Genomic DNA, 23217 nt, shown 5'->3' on the forward strand with positions numbered 1-23217 from the left:
TTTAATGTTTATATCTGATATATAAATTTATAATTAAAATATTGCACTGTATAATTGAAAAATATACTGGTAGTCTGTTATATCTATCTATCTATCTATCTATCTATCTATCTATCTATCTATCTATCTATCTATCTATCTATCTATTGCTATGCTTTTTAATGTTTATATGTTTATATTTGATAAATAAATATATAGAATTAAAATATTGCAGTATGTATACATACATACATATACATATATATATATATATATATATATATATATATAGACAATAATCAATGAGATTAAGTACGATTAATTTGTAAATGATTTACTTCACTGAATCTCCACCAAAAATAACTACTGTGATACTGTTACCATGATATAACATGTCTTATACCGTGGTAAAAGATTTAGATTTTCATGATACCGCCCACCTGTACTCTGAAGTAAAGCTTTAGCGCTGTTGAAGAACTTTCAGGCATTTAAGTGTGTGAAGAAAGCCAAGAGCAACACACACTATTTCCAAATCAGTCCGTGCTTCCCTGCGGGCCATTAACCCTTAAAGCAGCTTCAGACACTCTGTTCTGTAAATTAAAGAGATCGACTCGACGAGTCACAGTTAAAGGATGACATCTCCCCCAAGGGTTTGAGCTTTAAACAGCTTTAATGGCTTTGTTTCTCTTCCTGTAAAAAATTGCCGCACACACCGTAAATCTGAGCTGCCCTGTCTGAAATGGCTGATAAGAACGGAGCGTTGTGTCCATGGCATCACAGGGGAACAGTAACTCAGCACACTATTGATAACGCGGCAGTATACATCGACAGACCTGACAGACGACACACACGGCGAAACCCTTTCCCCTTCCTCCAGACCTTCACACACACACACTGTCATTTCTCTGGCTCGAACTAGACCAGCACTGTTCAATTAAAGTTTCAAGAGTCTCAACATTTCTTTCCCAGCAAAGGTCCAAACAATTATAACTTAAGACAGTTTCAGGATCCTGTGCCGCACCATGTAGACATTAATAAAATGTTTTATTAAATTCCTGAATTTGAATTGAGGCAGCAAACAGAATGTAAAACTGGAGTTTTGAATGTGAGTTTAAAGGAACTAAAATGGAATGAAATTCAAATACATTCATATAACTGCTCTTAGTGTACTTCTTAAAGGAATAGTTCACCTAAAAATTTAAATTATGCCATAATTTACTCACCCTCAAGACATCCAAGCCAGTGATTGTAGTTTATAGTTTTAAATCTGGATATTTTTCCTACAAAAACCCCATTGTTTCAATTCAGAAGGCATTTACTAACCCGAGTCGTATTGCTTTCTTTTACTTTTAAGACTTTTAAATCTATTCAATGTCATTTCAAAGCTGGGAAGAGCCAGGATATGTAAATTATAGGATAGTTTTAATTTTTGGGTGAACTATTCCTTTAACGCATTTGATTTATCAGTACAAATTACCCATAATCATATTACACACAATATAAAGGGTATTTCCAGAAAGTGGTTTTCTGTAATTGAAATTATGCTAAAATAAAACATAAATATTAGAATATAAATCTTATAAAACTTACGAAGCTTAGATACAAATTAAAAACTATAATAAAAAATATGTTTAGATTGAAGTTTAAAAAAACAATTTTTGGTGCATAATTTATTTTATAGTTTTAATCTAGATTAAAATGTTAATTTGACATCCCTGTTTGGAGTCTGAAAGCAATGTCAAAGCAATGTTTCAACTACTCCATTTGTAGTAAGAAAGGTTTAGGTATTATCAAAGTGAGATCAGATAAAAGGAATGTGTTATGAATGTGTGTAACTTACTTGCAGGACAGCTGATTTATACCATGTATGAAATAACAGTCTCCACCGTTAACGCAGTGTGTCTTCTCAGTTTCATTGCACTTCCTGGCATGACTTGAGCCCGGAGACAATGTGGTGGTTACTATAGAAACATACGGACACACACACACACACACACACACACAGAAAGTCAGAGATGAGCATTATACAGTACATTAGTTGACATTGTGAAAAACGTCTCAGTGTTCAGATTGAAATATGAACAAACTGCACAGTATATTTCAAACTAGAGTAACTTCAGACTTCAGAGTAACTTAAAGAAACAGTTCACTCGAACTTTACAATTCTGTCATCATTTATTATCGTTCCAAACTCATTCTTTCTTCCATGGAAACTGAAGCTTTCAAGGTTCAATAAAGACACTAAAGCATTAAAGGGATAGTTCACCCATAAATGAAAATTCTGTCAGTATTTACTCACCCTCATGTTGTTCCAACCCCGTAAGACCTTCATTCATCTTCGGAACACGAATTAAGATATTTTTGATGAAATCTGAGAGCTGGATCACTCCTCCATAGGCTTTTTCAGGGATTGAAACTTGTTCCCCGAAAAGTTATTAAAGACATCGTTAAAATAGTCCAAGTGACTACAGTGGCTCAATCTGTTTATCAAGTGACGAGAATACTTTTTGTAATATATTGTAATATATAAACAAAAATAACGACTTTCAACTATTCATTTCCTTCTCTCTGGGCCTCGAGTCAGTTCACTAGTGTAACAGCGCAGCGCTTCTGTTGTTGTACGTCACACACATAACACACATGACCAGCGTCGGCCAATAGTGAGCCTACGTGTGACGTAGCTCTACGCAATCACACTACGTTAACTGACTCGAGGCCCAAAGAGAAGGAAATGAATAGTTGAAATAAAGTCTTTTTTTGTTTGTTTTTTCGCACAAAAAGTATTCTCGTCGCTTGATAAACTTAAGATTGAGCCACTGTAGTCACTTGGACTATTTTAACGATGTCTTTAATAACTTTTCAGGCTGGCAAGTTTCAATCCCTGAAGAAGCCTATGGAGGAGTGATCCAGCTCTCAGATTTCATCAAAAATATCTTAATTCGTGTTCCGAAGATGAACGAAGGTCTTACGGGGTTGGAACAACATGAGGGTGAATAAATACTGACAGAATTTTCATTTTTGGGTGAACTAACTCTTTAAGTATCATAAGGGTGAGAAAATAACGACAGCCTTTTTAGATGAACTCTTCGATTAACATCAGAGTATCAGAATCATTCCTGTATCCATCTACAACACTGCTAAATATTTCTCCAACATGGCAACAGAACTGAAACTGCAGCCACACACACTGTTCCACAAAACACTGTATCATTCTGTATATAAACTAGAGTGAGACACACACTGCCAAAAACACATGGCAGATGGGAGGATGTTCTCACAGGCATCACTGGCTCGCATCCACGCCGAGGTTTTAGATTTTCTGCAGTGTGTCAGAGTCACGCAGAATCAAACTGCATGCTGAAAACAGCAGCACATCACATCTGGATCTCTGCAGCCAGAGACACGGGGAATCCATGATTCAAATGCCCAGACAAAGAGCCAGACGGAGATAGTCAAAGGAAAACAGTCAAGAGTGACAAATATAAAGAGGGGGGGGGTGTGTTATAATAGCATGCTTATCTTTGAAAACAGTATGTGAAACTGCATTCAGTATGCAATAAATATTTTACATATGCAATATAACAGATCAAACAATTTTTTTATATTAATAAAAAAATTATACAGTAGTTTTGCAACAATATAGGCCTTGTGCAAAAACTGTATAAAAATAAATATTTTTGTATGCAATAAATATTTTAACCAGTAAGCTACAATACATGCCCTCATTATGTTGCATGTCCAGTCATCATCTTTGAAGTATATCGTTCTTTTCTTATTTTAATACAATTTAGTCTAAGAATGTCAAATTACAATAAAAACTCAAGGAGATCACAGTTGATTAAGACTACTTTGAATGGTTTACTAATTATTGCTTGCTCGATACTGCACAGTTTATACTGCATACTGCCTATTAAAAATAGTAGGCCTATGTGAAGCAGAATTAATTATAAATGAATGAATAAACGAATGAGGCATTTATATAGCGCATTACTACTGTTACACCCAGAACGCATTACAATGATATCATACCCCTCAACCACCACCAGTGTGCAGCATCCAATCTTTTATTATACATAATCCACTCTTTTATTATACCTATAGTAAGTACGTACAGCTAATTTATATTACTAAAGTACTTAAATGTATAATTAAACTGTAACAAAGGCACCTTAAAATAGTGTAACCAACATTTCAAACAGTGGTATACTGCATTGTTGTCGCATGACCTCATTATATTGCATGTTTAATTGAAAGGTGTTCTGTTATAAGAAAAAAAACAACATTTTTATTAGGATTTGAGTAAAAATGTCCTAACTTTAGCAGTAAGAGTCATGGAAGAGATGTTCAACATTATTGCTGCAAATGCCCATTGCATTGTGGCAGAGGTTCTCAAACTGACGTCATATGCTTTGTGCATTTTTATACGCGGATGTTGACAGACTGTCATGACCACAACTCCTTCCCTCACGAGTCACAGATTAAGAGAACCGCCTGCAGTGCTCCTGTCTGTGGAGAATGGAACAACTCTGATGAAATCCATGGCAACCGACCAAAACAATGTTATTGTTACAGGAAAGTCTTTGAATATTTATGTAAATAGGATTTATACATTCCCGAACACATTTGCTGATATGCTATGTAAGTATTTACGGTCGCTTTTTCCTGATGACAATAAATAATTTCACACCCTCTTCCAACAGCTCTGCTTTGCCAGTTTGAGAACCTCGGCATTGTGGGATGCAGTATTGAACATAGTGTGCTCTGATGAATACTGCACATTGTGGCAAATATGGTAGGTCTGTGATTCCTAACCAGTTATATGTGAACTTCCAGGGGTAATGTGAAACAATATAAAACAATTTTTTTTTGTCATAATTTCTTCTTGTAATTTACAAAAGTGCCTTTATTAAAAAAAAGATAATGCTGACAAAAGATAAAAAAAGAATGCCTTTACATATTCAGTTAATTTTTAAGGAAAGAAAACACAATAACATCACACTGGATTTTATTTATCATTATCAATAATATTTTTAAAGTGGTCTGATTCTATTTAATCTAATTACAAGCAATGTAATAACTTCTGCCTTATGAAGGTAGTTATTTCCATACAGAAAATGTGCATACTGTACATAGTATACATAATAACATAATATATACTGCACAAATGATAAAAGTAGTATGCAAGTATGCTATTCTGAAAATAGCCGATGTCTAAAGCCCTGTCCCAAATTGAATGTGTGAATGTGTGTGTTACTGTGAGAGAAACACATATGGCGTGTGCAGAAGAGCTGGGATGTGTTGATTAAAGGGATAATTCACCGCTGGCAAAATGGCATTTCAATAAATCTTGGCTGCCTATGAAGCAGAAAGGTGATTTTTTTTATCTGTGCTATCTGGAGAAAACAAAGAAAAAAGGCTGTTATCTTTCCTTTTGCCAAATATGTAGGAAAACGTCAACACCCATAATGCACTGGGCAGTGTTGTGCCTGAACGCGTTCATTGAACGATAGTTCATGAACTCGTTCATATTTTGGGCGAACGTGAACTGAAGGTACTGTATTACTGCCTGATGAACCTTATTGTGAACGCGTTCATTCTGGTGTCGGTGAACGCAGGCTCTCTCAGTTTAACTTCGTTCAATAGAGTGCCAGATTTCTATAGAGTCTTCCAGACGAAAACCCGGATAAAACACACGTAAACAGGCCTTAATATGTAGCGAAAAAAACCACCCAATCTGGCAACACAAGCCACCAGTGTCGCACCGCGGCCGCCGCATGCGTCATCAAAACAAAAAGCAGCATGATACATACTGTACATGCAAAGCAGCGAGGAGGCGTCGTATCGTATGATCAGTTTTAAGACGGTGAGGATGGGAAAAATCTTACATTTCTGTGCAAACTTTGCCCGCCGATAAAAAAACCGCTGTCTTTGGTTGTATATGGGTTGTGGCAATAATTAAAAAAAAAAAAGCTTGCAGCAACATATGGGAAAAAAGAACTATGAACTAGTTCATTTTTTGGAACCGTGAACTTAGTTCAAAATTGTGAAGTATCAACTATGAACTGAACTAGTTCATTATAAAATTTGTGAACTGAACTTTGAACTAGTTCAAGTAGAAAGTGAACTTTCCCAACACTGGCACTGGGCATGTTGCCGTCCAAGGCCACTCCCACCAGTCTGCAAAGGATATGCTTACCAGAGTCAAATAGCACCTTACTTTAGTAGAAAATGCTTCTTAGTAAACTTTTAGTCATAATGGTGTCGACTTGTATTGTTCCCGGGTGCAAGAATTCAAAGAGTAAACATTTAGCGGGAGTGATATTTACTTTCGTTTCCCAGTGAATAATCCAGCGCGTTGTAGGCAGCGACTAAAGGCTGCAATGAATCATAAATATCTAGACAACACCATGACTGAAAATCTGAAAAACCTGTATCTTTAGTCAAGATTTCAAACTGGATGAATGTGAACACAGTGCTGTGGGCCTAACGGAGGGGAAAAACTGAAAGAACCTGCTGTTCTGTCAGTTATGCCCAACCTCGCGAAGCAAAACGTCGACTTGTACAAGAAAGCTGTTGCCATAGTGTTCTATTTTTTACCATAATCTTGTTTAAAGAGTAGACAAAGTATTATACAATTTTCAGGGATAAACCTATTGCACTAACTGTTCTATTAATAACCCTCTGTCGATCCGACTGTCCGTGGCCGGGGACACAAAAATGTATAATCTGTAGTTTTTACAAAAGCCCTTGAGCTATCAAAAGATGCTTTCGGCAGACTTTTGCTGATAAATAAACGTGAATATCTCCGTCCAAGCAACATGGAGAACGAGTAAACATTGTTCATTTACATATACTATCGACATTGTAACAATACAAATCAGGTTGAAAATCGGCTAAGTTACACTTTAATATGAGATTCACATACAGTACCTGCTATTATTGAACTTCCACTCCTAAGACACCGGTGGTGCTATAAGCACAATGCCTGTGTGTGTGTGTGTGTGTGTATGTGTATGTGTGTGTGTGTATGTGTGTGTGTGTGTGTGTGTGTGTGTGTGTGTGTGTGTGTGTGTGTGTGTGTGTGTGTGTGTGTGTGTGTGTGTGTGTGTGTGTGTGTGTGTGTGTGTGTGTGTGTGTAAGCAGAGAGTGTACTTCTGTAGTCCCTCAGCCATAGTGAGTCTTTCCTCCTGTGTACTAATTAGTGACGTCAAAGTGAGCCAACAAAATGTTCTAGTGCCATAAAATCACTCCAGTCACATATTTGATCTGATCACATCTCAGTAAATCTGGCTCCTCACAGCTCAGGCAGAGATTTAAGCAAATGCACCTGATAGGATCCAATCCTACTTCACAGTTATCATTACAGCATATCATGCTTTCAAGTTGCCAAAATGTGTGGTTTGTATGGTATTTAACAATAGTTTATTAATGAGCATGAAGCGAACTGGCCAAGCATGAGTAGCTTTAGTTGAAAATAAACTCAGTTGCACACAAAACCTTGATATTACTAAAAAAAGCAGTAAAAATAAAAACAACTTCACAAAAACTTTCACTTTAGAGTTGTCTTCCATCATATTTGATGTCACAACTATAATAGACAATTCAGAGAGTTTTCCTTATTATGTCAAAATAAAATAAAGAAAAAAGAGTGAAAGAAACTTCTACTGGGACACAATAAAAAACACATTATGCTGCCCCAAAGAATCATGGGAAATATAGTTTTGTTGCCTAAGCCAGTCTGTTCATAAACCAAGTTTTGCCTCTATTCTTCATCAACGGCATACAATATGTACACAAACTGAACTGAACAGCCAATATTCATTACAATGAAATCTTATAATCAGTTATGTGGTGGTGTTAAATAAAATTATGTGTAGCCTGTATAACACTCTCAGGATCCAGAGAAAAAATAAAAATGTAAACAGGAAGTGAACAGGAAAAAGCTCTACATGCATTATTATTATTATGCATTTATCTCAAAGATTAGTGTTCATGTGTAAAGCTGTGTGAAAGCTTCATGTGTGAGTCGATCGAGCAGATCGCGTTTACACTTGTCAACATCAATCGGCTTCTATATCTGGATAACTGATCGGATCTCTGTTTCCAACGCAATATTTAAAGGTAAAATGGCCCCGGTGCAAAGTCGACCTGAAGTGCTGGGGTTTCTATTAAAAATAGTTTTCAGTCACGGTGCTACAGTACGCGTTTCAAATCTCATAAAACAAAGAGGAGGAGGTTGCAAACAATAATAGTTTGCAAAGATGCCATGATTGAAACAGTAAGAGACAAATGGGTCCAAACGGGTCCTTTACAGACAATGAATGGTTGTGCAACTTTCGATAGCAAACTTTCATCTATATATGCATTCTACTCCTCCTCGATTGTCTCGCAAAAACACCCAGCTACGTGCAGCAACTCCCATGATGTTGTGATGTCGACTTGTGAATGCAGATACAATGGCTATATTGCAATTACAGACAATTGTGAGATCCGATCACAATGCATTTACACTTGTCTTTTCAATGAGCACGTTAACATGCACACCAATATGCTGATTACTACCAAAAATCAGTTTACCCAAGTATGCACTTTTAGCGATTTACCGGTTTTATCGATTTACTAGTTTACATGCAAATCAATAACCCGGCAATGCAAGTAACCACGTTTACAAGACACGTAAAAAAAAAAAAAACACGTTATTTCCTAGTGGTGACGTCTAAATGTAAGCCTCCACGTGTTTTGTTCCGTATATTATGTGAGTTGTAATGTTAAATAAAGCATTAAAAACCAGAGCATTTCAAAACGTCAGCAGGAAACTTGCAAAGACTCATTCTCCTCTCGTATTTGAAGTTTCTTCAACTGTACCACTTGTCTATTGGGCTGCACTAGATGAGTTTTGAGATGATTTATATTTTTTATATTTTTTGGGTTAAGAAAAAATCAGAGTTTGCAATATATTTCTCCTCCCCTACCTCAAAACACTTGCTGTGGCTGGATGCGCTTAAATCTGCCGTATAAGGACACTTTTCAGTCAAATATCACACATGTGCACTTTAATAAGCCGATAGAACGCAAGTTAATTTGTTTACATTACATGAAATCGGGGTAACGGGCAAAATCTAGCTGTTTCGATCGAATTGGAAAAGGAAACAGATTTAACACGTTTTCGTGATCACACACGTTGTCGGCTTATTATCGGGTTAAGAACGTGCATGTAAACGCACTTAATGTGTATGTGGACAACATCCGGATACAGGTTACATGTTAATGCCAAGTGTAAACTAGTCCTAATACAATATATGGATGTAATTATGTGACGTCACTAGTGTGAGGTAGCAGACAGACAGCACTTCGGTGAGACCACATGGAGTGATCTGGTACTGGACAGCCCACCACCTGAGCCTTGCCATTTCATAACGAGCTAATTAACTCATTAACATGCACACACAAACACACAGCACAGCAGAGAGAGAGAAAGAGAACAAAGGGGCATCAAGTGAGAAGGAGATACTGTATGTCACAGAGCACAATAGCCCGTGTCTCTAAAGGTCACACATCACTCCAGTAGGAAATGGAGGAGAGCAGAATATATCGCCTCTAACATTCAACCTTACATCTGTCTCAAGCATATGTCCTCTTCTCTGCAGTGTCAGCGTGTGTGCTATCGTGCTGCTATGTTATTAGCCTGTAACTGTTTCATGTGAGACACACAAAGTGGTCAATCCTCCTTTTGCGCCTCAGTCAATTCAATGTTTTAGATGTACATCGTATAATATATGATATGTAATATATATAAGAACACAGAAGCAGCAAATTAAAAATGACATGGCTGGGCAAATAATATGTTCCTTCCTCTGGTATTCCAAATAAATGAACACGAGTGGAGAAAATGCTCTCCCTTCTATCAGCACTGTCTGTTCTCTGCGGTGCCTCCTCAACTATCGCAGCCATTTCAAGCGGCAAATCGGTTAATGCATGCTTTTTCCCCACATTAAATAATGCCGCAAATTCCATTGAATTGACTACCGCAAACCTTAGTAAATCTTGATTCATTTATATACTCTCCTCCCATAAATTTAGTGTCTGAGAGGTAAACTTCTACAAATGCATATGCAATAAGGTCAGTTGCAAAAATATCTTTCCACGCCCTTTCATTGCTAATTCTTCACTGGCATCTTTAGTAAATCCTGTCAGTAGTTTTTTCTAAGGTCAACTGAAGGTTTGCGCTGGAGCAAGCTGTTAAATCTGGCTCTTAATGTTCAAATTTAAATCCACTACTCTACTCTCTTTATTAAAAATCCAGATTCAGCAATCACAAATGGCAATTGATCCCAACTAAAAAAACATTAATATCCATTGAACTGAACGTGCACAGTGAAGCGTTACTATAGGAGAAATAGAGGAGGTATATTAGAATTGAACTAAGAATGTTTTATTCAGTTCCTGAATTTGAATTGGATTTGACTTGAGGTAGCAAACAGGATACAGAATTGCAATGTGAATTTAAATGTGATAAAGAACTGAATTCAAATTCATATAGCAGCAGTTTTTTAAACGGATAGATAGATTATTATGACTAAAAGACAATAATGTTGATCAGGTGCTGCACTGGCAGTGCATCTGTTTAAATAGATCCAGAGAGGGGCTTTTAAAGACTGCACATATTTCCCTCCATCCCGTAGTCCATCCTGGTGTGGCAGGATATTAGCTCCATTAGCCTTGGCTCTGAGCCGACGGATGGATGCGGATAGGCAGGAGAACATGATTCACACCCCAGCAAGGGGGGTCGCGGGGAAGGCCGTAAGTCACACGGGGGCCTGTACGGGGCTGCTGATCCACTCTACTCAACCAGTCGCCGATCAATGACATTGAACCACTTACAGGCACTACCCATTCAGACAGCACTACAGACATGTCCACCGTGAGAGCATACACGCAGGAACACACACATGCACACGCTGCAGAACTGCATGCAGGGGGAGCAGAACGGACGGAGAGACAGGCTAATGAAGAGGGGAGTGAATGGAAGTGGAGGAATGGGGGATTTGAAGGAGACAGATTATCAGGAAGGAGAGCCAGTGACGGGAAAGAGAGAAAAAAACGTGGGTTAAAAAAAGGGTTTGTACAATAAAGTACTGCTGAAAGAAAGTGCTATGCAGTGTGTATACTGTTCATTTGCACAGACGAATTTTTGTATTTATTTAGCAGGTTCTTTATTATAATTCAACTTCCAAAATAAGGAAATTATCAATTATCATAGAGACAAAAAGTATTAGCATATATATATTGTTATTTTATGTATAACAATATATATATATATATATATATATATATATATATATAGAATAGTTTGACAAAATAGTTTGATTGTAAAACAGTCAAATTAGTTGGTCTGCATTACAAAAATCTTTGAATTCTGCATGCCACGATGCAATGTACTCAACCAGTTTCCAGTGTGTTTGAATGAAATGGAATAATTGGAGGCTGTACTAAACATACATACTGGGGTCATGTGAAAAACTGTTTGAACCATTTACTGATGCATACAGCATACTTTTTCACAAATTAAAAAAAACCATAGACGGTATACAGTACAGGGGCGGGGGGGCTTGTTTCATGTCTGCGCTTGCATCAGACTCATTTAGCTGAAGCAGTGCTGAGCTCTGGACGGTGAAATCATTCCTCATTTATCTCAACAGTAACACTGGATCCAGAATCATCAATTTAATATGACCTGTGTCCATGTGGCTTTGTGAGATTCGCTCTTTCATATAGATGCATGATAAGGAATCTGCAATGCATTTTATTTCCATTATGTATTTCTGACTTGAATAAAATATTCATTGCCAAATAATGCAGTGTGGCACGTGTGTGTGTGTGTGTGTGTGTGTGTGTGTGTGTGTGTGTGTGTGTGTGTGTGTGTGTGTGTGTGTGTGTGTGTGTGTGTGTGTGTGTGTGTGTGTGTGTGTGTGTGTGTGTGTGTGTGTGTTTGTACTACTAATGTGAGTGCACCAACTTGGATGGGTTAAATGCAGAAAACAAATTCTGGGTATGGGTAACCATCCAGTACTTTCACTTTCAATTAGATTAGATATAGGCTGTTATATTATTAGTTTATCTGACTCTAAGACAGAATTTATATTAAGTTAGAGACAAAAGAAATTATTTATTGTGATAACATCATGATTAAGATTATGAAAGCAGGCATTTTTTATCTCAAAATTATGTGCACTGATGAATCCTGCAAAATAAGACCAGGGCCATTTATTAAACAGATACAGTACCTGTAGTTCACCCATAATTAATGTTGTCATGCTATATGATATTTGTGAGAATTTTTTTTTAATGTTAATGCTACTTTTCTCCTTACAAATATGGGGGCTGTAAAGGTCCAAAAAGGATAAAAAGTATCATAAAACGACCATAAAAGTATTCCATACAACTCATGTGCTATATTCCAAATCTTCTAAAACCATATACAATAAAGTTTTGAAAGAAATTAATACTTTTTATTCAGCAAGGATGCACTAAATTGTAAACAGTAAAGACATTTATAATGTTAAAAAAGATTTCTATTTCAAACAAATGCTGCTCTTTTCAAAGTATCCTGTTAATGTATCAGTTTCAAAAAACAATGAAGCAGCACAATTGTTTTCATGTAAATCATCTGAATGATTCCCGAAGGATCATGTGACACTGAAGACTGGAGTAATGGCTTTTATTTAAAATAGAAATCTTTTGTAATAATATTTCAATAATGACCACTCTCTGAATAGTTTTAACATGTTATTGAATATGACAACATTAATGTATTTGGTCTTGACTAACCACATATGTTACGCTGCTGAGCAACTATGGACTTGCTACCGCTAGTAGATACACAGACACGCTGCTGTGAGAACGTAAGATATGCTGCTTCTGCATGAGTAGACATACATTAATCCTGTAGCAGATCTAGACAGGTGGAGCTGGGGGAGGTGGAGGATTCAGGACTAGCCTACAGTAAACAATGAACCAGACTATTTAAATGTTGAGTAAGCAATTTCATTGTGCCATGCGGTAATGATGTGATTGCTTGCAGATTGGATGTAAATGACCCATAATACATCCTTGCTGATTAAAAGTATTCATTTCTTTCAGTAACTGTAGTGTATATGGCTTTAGAAGATTTGGAATATGTACGAGTTGGCTAATTTAATGGTCGTTTTATGATACTTTCCATCCTTTTTGGACCTTGACCCTCAACTTTCTTCTTAAGGGAAAACGCAACATTAACATTTATCATTTTCCTTACACAAAATTTGTACAGTTTTGAAATGACATGAGGGGGAGTACATGACAGCCTTTTTACCTTTGGGTGCACTGTTCCTTTAAGAGCACAAAAAGGGTCAATTGTGGTTGCGGCTGTGTGTGTGTGTGTATTTTGCGTTAAGTATACTTGGCTCTTGTATCTGACAGGCTCTTGGCATTGCAGCTGAAGAATTCAGAGGCCAGAGTCCAGCTGGGTCTCACGCCACACACAAACATATATACACAAAGATGTAAACACACACTTCTCCTAAATGACCTGTCTTCAAGGACGTTCTGCTTTAGCTTGCGCAGTTTTTGTCCTGTTTTAGCTCTATGCTCTCAAATACTGCATAGATGTACCCTGGTGACCCCCCATATGGCCACTAGAGCATCTCTCCCTCTCTTTCTTTTTGTCTCTCCGGTGTCTGTGCTGTTATATAGCTGAAATCTGTGGACTTATGGACTGAAATGCTTGCTGTTCCTGGAGTGCAGAATCTGCCAAAATGACACAGTTTATCTTCATTAAGCACAGATAGTTATCTGCAACTATCCACTGTACACACACACACACACACACACACACACACACACACACACACACACACACACACACACACACACACACACACACACGCACACACACACACAGAACATGCACACAGAACATGTAAACACACGCACCATGCGCAACGCAAGTGTTTTTTGCTAGTTTCAGCCCGACGCAGTTATCATTTTCATGTCCTGCATGTAGGAATAGGAAATACATTTGTGCCCATTTGTGCGCCCATGGGTGAGCTGGTCTGAAACCAAGGTGTGTTCAGGCACATTGATGGCGTGTTGCTATTTTGAGGCAACTGAAATAGACTGCAGCATTGACCAACAAAAAATTGGTCTAAAGTCAATGCCGCAATATTTTTTTGTTATTTAAGGGGGCATTAGTAATATCCGCCTATAGGGGGGTCCACAGCGCACATACACTTTGTCCCGTAGATGGTCTACTCCCGCGCTTTAACCTCGCGCACGAGCAGATCCGTTTCCTCACTAGAGAAGCGTTCCGTTTTTCCGCTTGCAAATTCTGCCATGTAAATAGCGAATGCGCCATGGCGTGAGTGCAACTGGCTTTTAAAGGGAATAAAATCTGAGACTCTGATTGGTTTATTGCATGTTACGCCCAAAACACACCCATTACTCATTAAGAGAATAAGGGCAATCCTTTTAGACCAAGCGGGGTGAGTGCCAACCATTTTTCTTGTCGTTAAACTAGCAAAAGTGGATTCGGACACGCCCTAAGTGCACTTGCGCCGTTCGCTTTAGACCATGCGCTTAGATCATTAAAATAGGGCCCTTTCTCTTTATCTCTCACACTCATCCTGAAAGGACCTTTTTACCTTTCACAGTGACTTGACTACATAATAGATCTCAGATTATTAAATAAGGCAATTACTTGGAACAATTACTCGGAACACAGGAACACGCACACACACATACACACACACACAAACGCACACACACACACACACACACACACACCAATCTAAATACGCAGACCCAGACATATCCTCTCATATTATTAATTCTACTATTTATTCATTCATTAGTTCATTGGGGAAAAAAACACAATAAAGAGTTTGCATTAATTCAGTTAATTCAGGGATTCCCAAACTTTTTTGTCAGTCAGACACCTTAAAAATATTCTTGAAGTACCCCAGGAATTTTAAGTTAATATTTCATTAATTTAACAACACATTCGCATCTTCATGGTTCTCTGATGTCGATCACATGACATACAGGTAAATAAATAAAATGTGGTTTCTTTAGATTTTTTAAAAAAAATAATAATTTAACATTTTTAACATAAATGTTCTTTATTGTGTTCATTCATTATCTTATTCACTTAATCATCATTTATAAACATTATATTTATTTAGAATTAATTTATTATAGGGCTACACGATTTGGGGGGAAATATAATTGTGATTTTTCAGATTTACTGAAAATTAAACATTTTGTAAATAATTTTTTTTTTTGCTTCTTTGCAGGGCTGCACTATTTGGACAAACATTTAGTGGTTATATATATCAATATGATTATAAAATAATAATTATAATTACGGTTTTATTTGATTAACCATGAATCCCCAAATTACTCTCTCATTTCTTTTACTCACTCAATCATTCACTTCATTCATTCTCTGGCTCATCCATTCATTCTTTGTGTCCATGAGACTCTGCTGACACATCAGATAATGGAGGGGTTTGGTGGAGAGCTGGAGTACAAAGCTGAGAGAGAGAGAAAGTCCCTATCTCAAACCACTCAACCATTACTGCCCTTAAGATAGGCTGGATAGAGCTCGCGTTAGCACACACACACGCACACACACACACACACACACACACACACACACACACACACACACACACACACACACACACACACACAATCACACACACACACACACACACACACACACACACACACACACACACACACACACACACACACACACACACACACACACACACACACACACACACACACAGTCACGGCACATCAAATGTCTCCAGCTGATGTGATATACTCCAGAGACTAAAGCAGGTGGGGAGATCGGTAAGTAAAACAGCAGATGAGAGAGGTGTGTTATCCACAATAACACCAAAACTTTATTAAATGTTAATAAATACTTTATTAAATCATTAAATGTTTAGACTAGTCTTACAAGTTAGTCATCTAATTTTGTTTCTGGCCATACATACAAGTCTGGCCATACATTTTTTAGTCACTTACATTAAAAGGCACATGTAGATTGGTCTAATTTGAGTCTGAAGAGTAAGAGTGAATAGCCCTAACTAACTGCTAAGTTGGTCAGAATAGTTCTTAAGAAACAATCTTAACTTGACAGCTATGTTTATGCATCTAACCCCTGAATTCTGCCTCAAACCCTGGTCTATAAAACAGGCAAAACAATCCTATAGATTTACACTGTAGGAAGGACTCGAGCCATATCAAGGGTTTTGACTTGGGCCAATAAGCGAGGAACTAAGCAACCAACTAGCAACCACCCAAAACACCCTAGTAACCACCTAGCAACACCCGAGTAACCACCTACAAGACCCTAGCAACCACCTAATACAGCCTAACAAGCGCTCACAGTTAGTTTTGCACAGCCAAAATCACTGCAGATGGAAATCGCAAGGAATTTCATTATTCTAGTTTCAAATGGACAAAAACAGCTATAAGTGCAACATAAAGACAGGCCCAGTGTGCTCTCACTGCACGTGTGTCTATATCAGAGTACAGACATCTTACAAAGCACATGTGCTGTAAGAATCTGTCCCATGCTGAGCAGGAGCACTGGTCTCCTGTGACTCTCAGCCGTTTGCAATGAGAGGGAACTAAGAGGGAAATAATGGAGCTCTTACTGCTTTGGACGCTGACGTAGCTGGTGGCGTTCTCTCTGCCCAGCGAGTTCTCCGCCACACAGGTGTAGTTCCCAGAATCCTCCTGTCTCACTCTGCTGATGTGAAGCTTTGAGTTTTTCCTACACATAAACAGCCAAGACACAAAGAAAGAGAGAAATGGAAAAACGTGAGGGTATTACAGAAATGTAAAAAAAAATAAAAAAATGGAGAAAAGGAGGTAAAGAAAAAGTAAGGCTAGCAAAAGTGCATCAAAAGCTACTATTTATCCCTGAAGGGCATGATCCTGGATCACCATGTTGTTGGTCCTAGAACAATATTATTTTCATTATTTTCTTTTAATAATGAAAATATAAATATAAAATATTATTTTAAAATTCTGTTACTTTATACTTTCTCATCAACTAAAATTAGACATTTTGGACAAAATTGATTATTAATGAAATGTCATGATGAAATATTGACTAAATTTAAAGGATATTTTCTACAAAATAAATTTTTCTGTATTTTTGTCAAATAAATGCAGCCTTGGTGAGCATAAGAGACATCATTTAAAAAAATCTTAGTGATCACAAACTTAACTTTTGAACGGGACACTCATAAATTGAATCTTTCCATGGCAGACACTAAGAAAAAAAAGGTACTTTTAAGAACTGTTGACTGAAAGGTTCTTTGGGAAACCATAAATGGTACTGTATCACTGTGAAAACCCCTTTTGAAACCTTTATGTATACATGTAGTGTACTTTAGTGTAGTGTACACTCATATTTATCCATTTAGCAGATGATTTTACCCAAAGCAACTTTCAAATAAGGAACATCACAATTAAGCAATAAAGCTTTTATGGTGGGAACTCAGGTGTGGGATATTCATACTCTGTATCTCTGACTTCTGATGCAAAATTCAGGCTAGGATTAGGTTAAGGCCTGACTTTTTGATAGGAATGTTGTTCCAGGACCAACAAAGGCTGTCGGTCCAGGAATCTGTCCTGCTTGGCTTCATCACATCGTGCCTGGGGTCGAGGGGATCCTCGTATTGTCTCTCAGCCCTTCTCCTCAGGTCATCATGTGGACAGCTCATTAGAGGAGTAAAGCTCCTGAAGGATCACATTCCGGAGCAGAACGCACAGAAAATGGCAGCTGCGTGTATCATCTTCTGTCCTTACTTTACCTCCATCATTATTAAACCATTCCTGTCCACGCTGTCAGCTCTTTCACTCAAAGTTCATTGGAGTAACTGTGTGTATGGATGCATGCGCATGTCTCTGTGACTGTGGATCTGCAGCTTCAGCACACACACATTTGCAAAATTACACAAGGGGCCAGTGAACAGGCAATCCTGTTAGAGTGATCTGCTTTCTGTGGAAACGTGCACCTCAGCACTTTTTGTCAGAGAACAGAGGAGGACCGGACGTGTTACGGAATGCCCTGAATTCTCCCGTATGTTTCCCGCCCTGCGGTCCCAGGATATTGAATGGCTACATACGGACTGACGCTGACATCCGGACTGAATATACAGCTACTCGTACAGTATTGATTTGTGTTACGAATGGCTAAATGACATTGATGCAATGTTACAGCAACATGCACAGCTCAGCAATTTTTTTTTAATCCCTTAACCAATTTCACAAAACGCCGCTTTCCCATATATATAGGCATTTGCATGATTATGCAATTCTCACTGAAGACTAGTTTATCTAGACCCCAAGTGTATATAAACTTAGTCATATGTTTTTTTCTTCTATTCCATTCTACACCTACAGACGCCTATGAGGGAAACATTGCGTGTTTGGGCCCTCAGAAACGCAGGCATCCCACGGTCCCATCGCGAGAGGAAAGCAAGGAAGGGAAATTACCCACAATTACCAGATGGACCTTCCTTGAGATGGTAGATCAAAACCTGGTGCTGCTGAAATTCAGCAGAGAAGAATATGCACTCATGCTGACCCAAAAATTAAAACTCTGCCATCATTTACTCAACATCATGTCATTCCGAACCTGTATGACTTTCTTTATTCAACATAAAGCTAATATCACAACATACACATGCACAAAATTATGTAAACAGATGAGTAAACTAAACTTTGGGGTCTGTACATTTTTTTATTACTTTTTTTTTTTGCTCTCCATTATGCACAGCTCTATTTGTTGTGTTAGATGACAAAGTTTAAAAATGTACTTTCTTTAGAGCCTAGTTATTTGTAGGCTGGCCTGCCTCAGCGGTCTAACAGTGCTTGTCAATGTCAAAATGATGGCCGTTCAGATCAAAGAAGCCGGGGCTTACTGTTCACTGAAGACCAGTGCCAATTCCACCGTCAAGCTTTAGTTTTTACATTGTAATATTTAAAGTCTCCCTAATTTTATCCCTTAAATTAATAAAATGCCATATTTAAATGTTTTTTCTGTGAAAAAAATTAATATGCAAATGAGCCCTGCCTCGACTCATGCACACCAGTTCAGAATACCTGATTCACTCGTTCAACTTTACTGTAGTAAACACTGCGCAATGGCAAATGGAAATACTGGTTTAATTCAGCAGTATATTGTGGCAAGCAGGACGAGGCAGAGGGCCGTGAGAGGCCTCGTCCTGCTCTCCAGATATATGTTTGAACCAGAAACTGGTTCAGACGAAGAAATGGAAGAGTGAATTATACAGGCTCCTCTATAAGTTGATGACGCATCAGAAAGATAATGCATTTGATGTATCGCTCTCTACAACGTCGAACACATAACGGTAATAAATATGATCAGCGCTTGAATACTAACACTCTAAAACACATCTAAAACATAAAACTATTCTGTAATTTTACGGCATTTTGGTCAAAATGGATTATTGATGAAATGGCATGGTGGAATATTGACGAAATTTAAACTATTTTTTCTTCAAAAGACAAAAAAAATGACCAAGACAAAAGTTAAATAAACGAGAACCAAATGTCATTGGTTCGATTGGGTTTAAAGGTGCAGTAAGTGATTTTTGAGAAACGTTATTGAAAGTGGATCCAACCGAACACCCTTGTAGCCAATCATGCAGTAGGGGGTGTGTCCATTCGTGATGGGGGAGGAGAGAGTGAGCCAATCAGCAGTTGGGGGCGTGTCCACTCATGGTGGCGTGGAGAGAGAGAGAGAGTGAGCCAATCAGCAGAGAGAGAGAGTGAGCAAGAGGGAGATTTGAAGAAAGACTGTAGAAAGAGAGATGGCTGAGAGACATTACAAAAGAGAAAAGGTCAGAGGAATATTACTGGAAAAAGGTTATGATCATGCCAGAGCTTTATAGGACCCGCGTTAATATTAGAAAAGCTTTTCAGCACTTAAGTGGGACAGCCTGGAAACGGATGCCGAGTTTGTGTTATTTCTGCTCCATATGAGAGTAACTTTGGTTTTGACTGTGTGCTTCTGGCGACTAATGAAGTCTTATTTACTCTTGTGTACTGTATGTTCATTTTTTGTTCTTTCTTGTCATTTGTTCATCGTCTTCGCTTTATTTTTCGTGAAGATTTAATTTGCTTCGCTTCTGCTATGATAGAGGCATCCAATCTTGCATTGTGTGTTTGTGGATTTTGGGCGCAGAGCAATGAAGGGAGGGGTGTGTTTGTAAGGGTTCAACAATGATCTTAAGAAATCGCTTACTGCACCTTTAATACTCGACTGCAATGTGCCGACAATATGCCAAAGTGCAAATAAGGAGGGATACATTTCTGTCTATTTCTCACACAAAGCTATTATATGATTGCGGGAGATTTGGATTATAGCGCGCAAGTTATTTGGACTAATTTAGAGCTCGGCAGAATTCTGTCACTATGCTTTCATTATATGAAAAAGGGCAGTGTGAATATTCATCATAGTTTCATAAAGAAACAAAATCATACAGGTTTGGAACAACATAAGAGGGAGTAAAGGATGAAAGAGGTTTCATTTTGTGTGAACTGCTCCTGTCTGCATCTCTCTCCCTTCTGAAAATCTCTGAGTATATTTACAAACTGGGACAATCTTCTGCTCGAGTTGATGGGAGATGTATTTTTAATACCTCTGATGCCAAGAATAGTTCTGCCAACGTATGAGTAGTGTGTTTGCTTGTGCATCTGTGCTTGTTTGATGAGTCTTACTTATTGGATTTGATTTTGACGTCTTTCCTCTTGCGGAGCTGGTTGCCATCTTTGTACCAGTTGAAGGAGGGGCTCGGGTTGCCCACGGCTTCACACTTGAGTGTCAACTTTTTACCTTCCAAGAGCCACTGAGAATCCATGGGCTTCACCTTCGGAGATGACGCTACAGATGGAAAAAACAGACAGAGAGTAAGTGGAAAAGAAAAGAAAAGCAGGTTTCCCCATAGGACAAAAAAGCACATGTTTTTTTCCCCCCTTTAATATCTCAGTTGTTCCTTGTAGACAGCAATGAGATGCTTCTGCTTTGATTTGCTGATTTAAATATATCTAATATCATGAAAAACCTCATTATCCTAAGGAATGTATGAGAAACATCTGAGACAAAAGCTTAAATTAAACATAACTGAGAACTTCAGTAAGGAGCAAACTATGTGCAATAAAGCTTTCCTTGGGGTGGAGGTCAGACTGACTGAGGTGACATGGGGAGAAGAAAGATATTGGAGAAAGAAAAGAGCAGGGAGAGAGGAAAAAGGAGGGACAGATGGAGGGAAGAAGGAAGAAAGAGGGAAAGAAGGCATGATGGCTAAAAATGCAGAGAAACGTGTTGAGAGACAGACGCATACGGGAGGATGGAGAGAAGCAAATAGAAGAGTGGGAAGAAGGAAAGTGAGAAACGAAAGCGTGTGCGAGAGATTAATGGGGCTCATCTTCCAGCAGTTTACCACGGTAAAGTAATCCATCTAGCAATGAGAAACAAGCCCAATATTGTGAGCCATGTTATAACTATGAGCAGTTATAAAAATACAGTATATTTAGTCCAGCAAATAATAATCACAGTTTACACACACTACATAATAGATCTCAGTTTATTAAATAAGCCAATTACGACTCGGAACACAGGAACACACACACACACAATAATAATGTTGCAACAGAATTTGTTTAATTCACGTAATTTTTTTTTACATTTTCTTTTATTGTAATTCTTATTATTCTCAAAAGTAATTATTTTAGTAGTTTAGAATATATTATTTATAATACAAATATATATATATATATATATATATATATATATATATATATATATATATATATATATATATATATATATATATATATATATTATATAATATATAATATTACAATAAATAATTATGTTTTATATTATTTAAAGATGTACAATATGTATGTAATATATAACATTAAATAATATATTATATATTATGCATCTTTAAATTATAAATATATTCTTCTAAACAATATATTATTAAAATCGCACATATGTATATATATATATATATATATATATATATATATATATATATATTTATGTATTTTTTCAAGACAAATACCTGTAATACAATATATACTACATACTGTATATTGTATATATATTTACGTTTATTTATATATATATACATTTATGTGTATAGAGTAATGAAAACATGAGAGTTATCCGTGAGAACAAAAAACAATTAAAAGAAACAAACAGGGAAAATGCTGGATGCATTATGGTAATGTATAATTTATTATAATGCACAATAATCTAAATGGTCCTAATATTAGGTTTCAATTTTTATTGTAAAATATTTAGTAATTTATTTCCTTAGATTTTGAGGAGAAATATTGTAAATAGAATCCTCATGAAATAAAGGACTTAAGTTACAGTTTTGGACTGAAAACAACATGGAATAGCCGACTGTTCATTGTTTAACTGAGCGTGGCTCCATCTGTGGTTTTCTCCTTCTCTCTCTCTTTTCAGAGCAATACTTCATTCTGTCACATTCAGTGAAATCACACCTTCTTGTCTCCAGATGCTTCTGACACACACACACACACACACACACACACACACACACACACACACACACACACACACACACACACACACACACACACACACACACACACACACACACACACACACACACCAAATCTTTAATACACACTTACACCTCTTGACTAAAACACATATAGTCTTTGGCTTGTACAATTAATGCACATGTACAGAAGCACACACAAGCATGTTTGAGCTCTTCTTACATGCCTGCACGTTGTAATTCCACTCGCGTGGACTCTGGAGTACAAGAGGAAACCTTCACATGTCCAAGAGAGAATCGGGTCTGATTGCTCTGTTAACAGAAACCCTATACTCCTGCTCACAGGCAGCACAGTGAAAAACCTCATTCTGAGTCCATCCAATCAGCTTCACTCATCAATAACAGCCAATCTGCAGCCTCGGCAACTAATACTTTACCAGGAATCTACCACTACTTCCGCACATTATTTTTTTAGAATTCATGTGACTTCAATCAAAATAACTTCCCCATCCTCTCGCAGCGAAATGTCACGTCTACTGGCGTGAGGGCGGGGCAACCTGTCACTCACATGAGATCCACCAATAGTAAACCACAACCATCCAATCAT

General features: G+C 37.5%; 1 protein-coding gene across 2 annotated transcripts in view; it reads right to left on the reverse strand.

The window, feature by feature from the left end:
• Nucleotides 1–23217, reverse strand: part of nrg2b (neuregulin 2b) — a 76173-nt gene that overhangs the window by 24649 nt on the left and 28307 nt on the right. For both annotated transcript variants that reach the window (XM_077247412.1, XM_077247413.1), the window contains exons 2-4: nt 20791–20953; nt 16689–16807; nt 1820–1940 (exon numbers count right to left, since the gene is read on the reverse strand). In XM_077247412.1, coding sequence (XP_077103527.1) covers nt 1820–1940; nt 16689–16807; nt 20791–20953 — 403 coding nt within the window. The remainder of the gene's footprint in view (nt 1–1819; nt 1941–16688; nt 16808–20790; nt 20954–23217) is intronic.

The sequence above is a fragment of the Siphateles boraxobius genome, unplaced genomic scaffold, assembly GCF_051911475.1.
Source record: "Siphateles boraxobius isolate OS27281-9 unplaced genomic scaffold, OSU_SipBor_1 3, whole genome shotgun sequence".
NCBI classification, from domain to species: Eukaryota; Metazoa; Chordata; class Actinopteri; order Cypriniformes; family Leuciscidae; genus Siphateles; species Siphateles boraxobius.